The sequence below is a fragment of the Engraulis encrasicolus genome, chromosome 5 (assembly GCF_034702125.1).
Source record: "Engraulis encrasicolus isolate BLACKSEA-1 chromosome 5, IST_EnEncr_1.0, whole genome shotgun sequence".
Lineage (NCBI taxonomy): Eukaryota > Metazoa > Chordata > Actinopteri > Clupeiformes > Engraulidae > Engraulis > Engraulis encrasicolus.
Genome location: NC_085861.1, coordinates 23,161,105 through 23,171,104, shown reverse-complemented (window position 1 = coordinate 23,171,104; position 10,000 = coordinate 23,161,105). Strand labels below are relative to the sequence as shown.

The following is a 10,000-nucleotide window of genomic DNA, read 5'->3' as shown; positions in this document are numbered from 1 at the left end:
ATTCTGTAACAATGGCCAGACATTAAGGGCCACTACGCCATCAGTGATTGATTTAAACTCACATTCATTTAATTAATGTGTCGGAAGCTAGGCACTTCTCTTTTTTCTCTCTCTCTCTCTCTCTCTCTCTCTCTCTCTCTCTCTCTCTCTCTCTCTCTCTCTCTCTCTCTCTCTGTTTCTTTGTCCTCACAAGCCCTCAGACTTGAAGCCACTGCTCCACTTTCAGTTTTCAGACTTCACAGACCAGGCTTTGCTCCCTACAGTATAGGACACCACATAAAATGATCAAAACGGTTTATATGCCAATATGCAAACACTGTATGGCACATTTCCTTTACTGTAAATTCTGTAAAGTAAGTGTTGCAAAATATATGTGGTGTTCATTATTATTCTTCTGTTGGATACGAAACATATAAGGTCTAAAACACTAAAGGTTACAGACCGCCATTCAGACATACCGCCATTACGACATTGACTTTTTATTGCAGGAACCATTTTTCCAGCTTGCAGGAACTTTTTAAGGAAAGTTTTCAGACCCTACCTGTAAGAGCATTTGGATGTGACAAAATTGGACACTAAATTATACACTAATCCTCTCTCCACTTCCGCTCATGTAGCAACATTGTTGCGAATGTTAATTGAGTTAGAACGTTGTTCACGCGCCTTTAAGTACTTGCAACAATGTTCAAATGACTCGGAATGGCTTGGAATGACAATCAAATATTGTCGGAATGGTGGTATGTCGGAACGGCGGTTGCCCCCCAACACTAAAGGGTTAGCAGTCCAAAGAGGATCAACAGCAACAGACCAGAGCAGACCAGAGAAATTCACTTGTCAACTTTTCGATTAGGCAAAGTAGGAACAAATTGTAAACCATGTAAGAGTACTGCAAGACCCCTCATTACTTAAAAACATCAAGCCAACCCAACACAATAAAATATCACAATGACATCCGTTACAAAACAAGCTAACCTTTGACAAAAGCTACTGGCAGATGGCAGATGTTGCTATTCCCACTTAGCTAATGTGCCGACAGTGCAGGTAATTGCACCACTAGCCTCTTGGAAGCTGCTCAGATAGATACTCAGTATCTATAAATCACACTGCAATGCCGTACAAGATAACAGTAAATTACACCAGAATGTCATTAGAAATACCAAAAATAAAGCTTGCTAACAAAACTAGTTTCATGAAAGTCTACAGTGTAGCAGCTAAACATATTGACCTTGGAGGTATGGCAGTAACCAGGTTTGCCAGGTTACTGCCAGGTTTACCCTCTTATCTAAAGACCAACTCCCTAACCATTACACCACAGCTGCCCTCCCAAACGTGTGCATACAACAGGATTTTCACTCACTAAGATCATGATTATGAAGTGAGCTAAGGTATTAGCACTGACTCTCAGACAGCTACTTTCCGAGAGTAGAGGAGTCCCTGAAATGAACACCAGTTGGCTTCAACTGTAAATCATTGGACTAAGAGCCAGATTGTCTTCCCACTAGGGTGGCCATCGGTCCGTTTTTACGACCTGTTCACGACGTCCGTGTCCCTCTCTTTGTCTTTCCTTTCCTCCTAGCCTTTTGCTTATGGCCTCCAGATGCGAGGCAACGTCATTGACGCAAACTAGACCTTGACAGTCGGTCGAGTTTCCGATATCTGCGGCCGCCATGTTACTCCAGAATTAACACCAGACTTCGCACAGCGAATTAACTGTATTGCTGTCGCCTTATGTCGGGGAAATCTCCGTGCAATTAGGCCTAGTGTTAATTGCGGTCCATGAAGTGCATTAACTGACTGTATGAAAGTTAAATAGGCCTAAGGTAACTATATTATTGTCTACTGTCTGTTTCCTATTTTTTCCTGCACTGGTGGCAACGCATAGTGCAACTAAGTTTGTCCGCTAAATGCCTTTACAACGAGGGCTCTCACAACTTTACGAACAGGGCAAAGAAAGTGTCTTTCTGCACGGGCGCTTTGTCTGTATTTTGAGCTCATGTTGTTGCTATGGTTATCCAGCGTCTGCATGGAAAAGGCCGCTGATAAACACACTCCTGACCAACTTTGAGTAAAGTAAATAAAATTAATTGTTGGCTATTATAGGCCTACGCATGCATGACTACCCAAAATACATGAAAAAATATTTATGAAATAATAGGCCCTACAGACAACAACGGAAGGATTTGTCTATCGTAACCTGCCGTCTCTGATGCAACATTAAGTTAGTGGTGGTAGCCTAGGCCTACTGATGACTCCTTTATCGGAGTGAGGTAATGAAATGCGAAAATCCTTCCCAAAAAAATCTTGTTTTACAAGTAAAACTGTTGTAAAACAGCTGAGTTAGTCTGAGGTAAGATGGCAGCGCTGTTCCGTGTTTTCTGCCTACAGTTTAGAATGCCGACTTCTCCATGGAGGCGGGGAGGCGGCAAGTCGAAGCAATGGGTACAGCGCGAGGACGCAAGGTTAGAAAGTTAAGGGGCGTGGTTGTCCGGCCGAAGTCCGGACAGCTGGTCACCCTACTTCCCACATTGGTTACCATCTTTGGGAAGTCAGAAGCAACCTTGCAGTGTTGTGTATTTACACACTGTACATACTGTTGTGGGTTATTCGTAAATGATAGTGATATTGCAGGCATACAGTAGCTGTGTTATGGTCCTGCGAAGGAATTGATTGGTATGGGTGCTGCTCTATCTCTTCTGTCTCTATGTCTTTTATCTCTTTTCTGTCTGTCTGTATCGCTCTCTCTCTACTGTATGGATTCGAAGGCAGTAGTCTCTGGCTTGATTCTCTCGTGGCTATCTCCGTGGTAACATTGTGGATGAGTTAGGGAGGTGGAGGAGATGGTGGTGGTTATGGGGGTGGGGGGTTGGGGGGGTGATGGTGGAGGTGTGACCTAGAGGCCTTGACGGCGGCTCACCTCCTGCCCTGAGGAGGTGAACGAGCAGTTTTAATGAGAGCTGTCTGCTCCGCAAGCTCTGCCTGAGCTCACATGCATTAGTCACCTGCCACCTCACACATTCCTCCCTCCCTCCCTCTCTCTCTCTCTCTCTCTCTCTCTCTCTCTCTCTCTCTCTCTCTCTCTCTCTCTCTCTCTCTCACGGTTGTCTTTCACTTCACTCCTTCTATCTGTATCTTTCTGGCTCACTCTCACTCTCTCTTCTGGCTGTCTCGCAGTTCTTCATGCATCCTCTATTTTTCATCCCTCTAGTGATCCATCCTATGTTGATAGACATTCTTTTCTTTCTCTTTCTCTCCTCTTTCTATTATTTCATCACTGCCTTTCTATTCATTCACTCCCTCTTCTCGCACAAAATCCCCTTTTATTTTACGTAATAGCTTGTTTTCTGTCATGCTGCATTGATGAAACATTCTCAACAACAAGAGCCCCAGAGAATTTTATAATTGTGGCCATTGTTGACAGTGAGAATACTGCCTCCAGTACCCAATGTAACACCAACAATAAGGAAGCCATTTTGGTGAGACGTTGTGGAATCAAGAACAATCATACTATAAAGAAGAGTAGACTTATCTTAATGAGCAGGTATTCATGTGGATGTGCACGTGTATGAGTGATGTGCCTTCTGTCAACAGGATGGTGTAAAAAGCAGTGGCCTACTTTATATTCAGCTGCAGTTTTTGTCCTCATATTAATGCATGAAGAGTTGAGGATAATATGAAGAAAACTCTGCTAAGGATATACAGTCCCAGGAAAAAGTTTGTACACCCTTTGAAATTTTTTACCTTTCTGTCAAAATTGGTCATAAAACATGGTCTGATCTTCCCAGAAATTGCAAGAAGGAACAACCAGAGTCTGCTTTAATTAATTCAACCCAAACATTTACAAGTTTTCATATTTTCATTGGCCATAAGATGTAAACATTCACAGGACAGCAAGGCATAAGTAAGTACACCCTTGCATTCAATAGGTTTTAACCCTAAGTTAGTCGCAATAACCTCAACCAGATGTTTCCTGTAGTTGCAGATCAGATTAACAAAACAATCTGGATGTATCTGGTCTCCCTCTTCTTTAGAAAACTGCCTCTCGTCAGCAAGGTTTGTGGGATGTCTGGAGTGCATAGCTTTCTTGACTTCATGCCATATAATCTCAATTGTTTTTTGTCAGGGTTTTGACTGGGCTATTCCAGAATATGTATTTCATTATTATGAAGCCATTCTAAAGTCGATTTGCTTCTAAAGTATGGGTTGTTGTCACATTTCAGCACCCATCCTCTTGTGTGTTTCAACTGTGTGACAGACTACCTCACTTTTTTCTGTAAAATATCTTGATACACTTCTGAGTTCATTGTTCCACTGATGATAGCAAACTCAAAAGGGCCTGAGGCAGCAAGGTGGCCGCATATAATGATGCTCCCGCCACCATACTCAAAGGCGGAGATGATGTTTTGGTGAAGGTGTGGTTCTCCAGTTCTCCTCCAAACATGACATTGTGTGTTCCCCTGAACAATTCAACTTTGGTTTCAACGTTGGTCTACAGAATATTTTGCAGTAATTCTATGAAGCATATAAATGCTTTTTCGCAAACCTCAAAGGTGCAGCAATATTTTTTTGGACAGAAACCCCATTAATTTTAGATTGGCAGAATGAATCCCATTTTTAGCTATTCTTGGTTACATCTCCTCTTCTGAGTATGGTGGCGGGAACATCATTATATGCGGCTACCTTGCTGCCTCAGGCCCTTGACAGTTTGCTATTATCAGTGGAACAATGAACTCAAGTTTATTGTGATATTTTACAGAAAAAAACGTGAGGAAGTCTGTCACACAGTTGAAGCACACAAGAGTGCAGTCCTGAAATGAGACAACAACCCATACTTTAGAAGAAAATCGACTTTAGAATGGCTTCATAATAATGAAATACACATTCTGAAATAGCCCAGTCAAAGCCCTGACAAAAAACAATTGAGATTAAATGGCATGAAGTCAAGAAAGCTATGCACTCCAGACATCCCACAAACCTTGCTGACGAGAGGCAGTTCTCTAAAGAAGAGGGAGACAAGATACAAACAGATTGTTTTGTTAATCTGATCTGCAACTACAGGACAAGTCTGGTTGATGATATTGCAACTAACTGAGGGTTAAAACCTACTTAATGCAAGGGTGTACTTACTTATGCCCTGCTCTCCTGTGAATATTATGGCCTTATGACCAATACAAATATGATAACATGTAAATGTTTGGGTGGAATTAATTAAAGCAGACTCTGATTGTTCCTTCTTGAGATTTCCGGGAAGATCCGACCATGTTTTATGATCAATTTTGACAAAAATGTAAGAAATTTCAAAGGGTGTACAAACTTTTTCCTGGGACTGTATGATCACATTTTTATTTCCTTTTTATTGTTACTTTTTTGTCAATAGAATAGGAAATCAGTTTTCTGCTGATACAAAATGGCGCAGTATGTCAATACTCACATAGTACACCCAAGAATAATGTGTGAAAGAATCGCCCACAGACTCCAAGCTGAGAATTAAGATGAAGCTAATACCAGTCCTGCTAGATGTGACAATCACCCATATCCTCCTTCCAAGAACATGTTCCAACCAGGATTGATGTTCATTAGGATTTTATTTGGATATTTTATGCATGAAGAGAGGGCCTCATCTGCATGCACTCAGGGGCACAGAGTGGCTTTAATTTTGCCAGCGGTTTCAGATTTGCATGCGAATATGAAGCTATAATGAAGTTCTCTCTCTCTCTTTAAAAAATGCAGCTTGCCTATGCGCTGCAAATGTGGTCTGAAAGTGCTACTTAACGTATTTCAGTCATAACTGGAAGTGAATTGTACTGTGATGAGTATGGCTGTGGCTGTTCAGTTTGCGTCAGTGTGTCTGGCTATCAAGGTCTGTGCTGCAGCAATTATCAAAACTGAATAACATAAAAATCAACTTTCATGTGGTCAATGAACTTGAGTCAAGGCCATCAGGAGAAGAGAGCTTTCATGCATTACAATGAATGGTTACTGCCATCATTCTTTTTGTTTATTCAAAGTAGATTATCCAGATTACACTGATATACATAATGCTAATAGTATTTTATTGTGCTTTGGCTTTTGAGAGCATAACCACTCCGATTTCCACAGTCTAGCCCCTAAACTGCACACTGTTTCATCCGTGCAAATCCTCAGCTTTCTAAAATGTTACAACATGGTAATATTGGTATAACATCGACTACGAATTACAACTAACACCTTTCAACTTGGCCATAAACATTCTGGCTGTAGCAAACTTATAATGTAGTCTATCCTCTAGGTTTCAAATATAAAGCGTCCATCTGGAGAGTCAGTGGCAGATATCTGGGGATGTGGTGGTTGCCTGTTGCCTGAAGGTGAAGGCTTAAACGTGACCCTCTCCTGCCTGTCTAGAGTTTCCGCTATGCGACACGTCTCCTTAACGTGCTCCTGGAACTCAACCCTGTCCCTCTCTCTCTCTCTCTCTCTTTGTGTGTCTCTCTCCTCATCCATGCCCTCATCCTCCATTTCCCATCCCCACATCCTCCTGTCTTCCATTACTCCTCCTTTCTTCTGCAACCAAACCCTTCCATTCCTCCGATTTCCTCTGTTTCATTCTCTTTTGTGTTATCCTTTACCCCAAACAAACCCATGCATTCCTCCCTTTGCCTCTGTTTTATCCTTTCTGATGTTCTCCTTCACTATGGCCTTCCCACCCTTTTATTCTTGCTCTCCCTTTTTTGTCGTCCTTTCCTCCTTTCCCTCTCCACTTCCTTCCTTCCTCCCTGCACGTTCCCTTCTTCTTCCCATCATGGCCACTGACAGTGACTTTACGTCCAAAATGAAAAACAGGCAGATGGGCACGCCAGGGGGCATGAACATGACCAAGAGCACCAGCATGGGCGGCGACATGTGCAACATGGAGAAGACGGACGGCAGCCAGTCGGACACGGCCGTCAGCCTGGTGGGCACGGACGACAAGAAGCGGCGCTCCAGCATCGGCGCCAAGGTGTCGGCCATCGTGGGCATGTCGCGCAAGAGCCGCAGCACCTCCCAGCTCAGTCAGACAGGTAGGACAGGTATGTGGTATCGCTCTCTTTTTCTCTTCACTACACTACACTACACTTCCCCAACTTACTGGACTTCCTCCCTCGGTGTGTATCTCTACCTCCACTTCCCTCTTTTTTATTTATTTTTATGGCCTGGTCAAATGGCGTGATATTTGATGACGAATGGCCTCTTTGATGGTGTTGGCCACAATATTGTCGTAATTGACACTGCATTTTGTTCAAAAGCTCTAGGTTTGGCATGATATTGAACAAGAAACCAGTATGATAAGGCAGCTAGTGATCTCAGATATTGTTGTTTTTACAGTTCATGATAATGTGATGAAAAGGCTTAACCTATGTGCACAGTTTTGTGGATTGTGTAATTTTTGCCCATATTTGACATGGTGTTGTTACTAGTAGTCTGTGGCCTCTACACTACAGTGGTGCATTGAGTTGTAATGTGGCCAATCTCGTGACTAAATCATGAGGAGAATTTGAGGATTTACGATGGGATAGTATGACATCATCAATGTCAGTGACAAGACAATCATGCAGTTTGACCATGCCATTTGTTGACCTATCCTATTTTTATTGTCCTGCAGCATTCTGTTCTTTTATTTCTGAACCTTTCCCTTTCCAAATCCTTTACTTTATATACTCCCCTCCCCTATATTATTCCTACCTTTGACCACCACCCTAGGGATTTTAAAAGTGCTTTGTTGAAGTGGCTCTCTTGACCAACCTATAGAGTGTTTGTTTTTTTCAGGCTTAAAAGCTTAGGAGGAATCAGGATGGTGGTCCTGGATGAATTTAACTCATTCAAATCTGTTTTCTTCTAGATCCCTTTATGCCTGTTTTCTCTCCACACCCCACCCCTCTCTTTCTTCCTCTTCATTGCCTCCATCCCCTCCTTCCCTTTTTTCCTACTGTTGTCCACTGTCCCTGTGAGGTTTGTTTTTGCTGCAATTGCAACTGTGAATTGCTGGTGTTGGATCAACAGATTACACAATCTCTTCCTTGTTGAATTACGCATCAGTGAATGTTACTTGCTTGCAAATGGTTATTTAAAAAAACAGAGATACTGTATGTGGAAGAGTGGAAGAGTTCTGCTATATTTGTGTAATAGAACACATTGGTTCTGCTATTGGGCTCTCTTCTCAAACAACATTCTTGATCATGATGGCACTGCTTGTTTGATACTGGCAGTAATGGCACCACAGACGTTTTCACTTTGCTCTGTGACAGTGTTGCATTGCACACAGTGTACAGTGTTCTGGGCTCTATGGTATCCTCCATTGGGACTCATGTGGAATTGATGGGTTTGGAAGTGCTTTGCTGCTGTTGCTGCTCGATGATGAACTGGCTTGTTATCATTTTCCATGTAATAAGCCCCAATAAGGCTTTTGAGTGGAAAAGCGGATGTTTTTTACTTTGTTTTGTGAAAGAAAAGTGAACGTTTTGTACTTTTTGTACTGAGATTTTCTTATCAGTCACTGGATGATTCTGTCGGTTAAGAGTTAAGCATAACGTTCTGTAATGCTGAAAAATTTCCAAGGTTGAAAGTCTGGACTTGAGATACTGTCTTGTAGCAAGCATGCACATATCGTCTTACTCACCTTAGCCACTCATCAACTGAAGTATGTGAATATGTCCATGTATGCATGATTCTTCCGGATGAGATGTGTTTTTTTTTTTTTTTTTCAGAGCAACACGTAGCAGAGCGCTGGTGGTGCTAATGTAAAAGTAGTTCAATCTCGACATGACCTACTTTTTAAACTGAACTTTCCATGATGACTTTGTTAAAGTGGTGCTGTTAGGCTCGTTTGACCTTTGGTGTTCAGAGATTGCCCGCAAAGATTTCATTTCCCCAGTGTATTACCCCTTGATAGCCATGACTGAGCGTTATTTGTTTTCCTTTCTTGTGTCTCTTTATTTCTTCTCATGTGAGAGACATGTTCTCGCCAGAATATGGGAAAGGCGTCTCAGAGAGGTTATGACACTGCTGACCTCCTCTTTTAAGATTCTTATTTTAGTCTCACCATTTTATGCTTTATCAACCCTCTCTCTCTATCTATCTATCTCTCTCTCTCTCTCTCTCTCTCTCTCTCTCTCTCTCTCTCTCTCTCTCTCTCTCTCTCTCTCTCAATAGCCTCTATACAGCAAAGACTCCTTTTTCCACTTCTCCACTCTTGCGCTTTTTCTTTTATGTGTGGGTGTACTTCTTCTTCATTATGGCTTCCTACTCTCCAGGTCAGCCCTGTTATCACCTGCGCCCGTTGCTGTTGGTGTGTGAATTGTGGGTGTGAAGGGTTGAGGGAATTTAATGGTGTTGGTCTGTATGTGTGCGTGTGTGTGTGTGTGTGTGTGTGTGTGTGTGTGTGTGTGTGTGTGTGTGTGTGTGTGTGTGTGTGTGTGTGTGTGTGTGTGTGTGTGTGTGTGTGTGTGTGTGTGTGTGTGTGTGTGTGTGTGTGTTTTGGGGGGGGGGGGGGGGGGTGCAGTGCTGTAAGATGCTGCGAATGCCAGAGGTCAGCCAGTCACGTTGTGTGTCGGACCCGGCAGGCCCGTGACCAGGCTCGCACATGGCACGGCGAGGGCCATCAACCAGCTGCCTTCACACATTTAATACAGTTTTTCTCGATTGCTTACACACAATTTCTGGTACTTCACACACAATTCTCGGAACATCTCACCTATTTCCCAACTCTCCTAACCAATGTCACTGAACACTAAACACAATTTCTTCTTTACACTCACATTTCAGTTTTAAAACACACTCTTTTCAAACCACTACACACAATTCTCTGGATTACACACAATTTTCATGAAGAAAAACCCTGGTTGTCGCATTGAACACACTGTCATTCAAAATACTAAAATCAACTGCCATACTAAGTTCACTTCCTCATCACATGGGCAAACTCTCTTCATACCGGTTTACAATCTGAAGTCATTACCCCATAAGAACACATATTGCATGTCATATTGAT

General features: G+C 42.5%; 1 protein-coding gene across 1 annotated transcript in view; it reads left to right on the top strand.

Annotated features, from left to right (window-relative positions):
• The window catches only part of rims2a (regulating synaptic membrane exocytosis 2a), a 263,740-nt gene that overhangs the window by 212,299 nt on the left and 41,441 nt on the right, over positions 1 to 10,000 (top strand). The window contains exon 27 of the mRNA XM_063198956.1: positions 6,817 to 7,034. Coding sequence (XP_063055026.1) covers positions 6,817 to 7,034 — 218 coding nt within the window. The remainder of the gene's footprint in view (positions 1 to 6,816; positions 7,035 to 10,000) is intronic.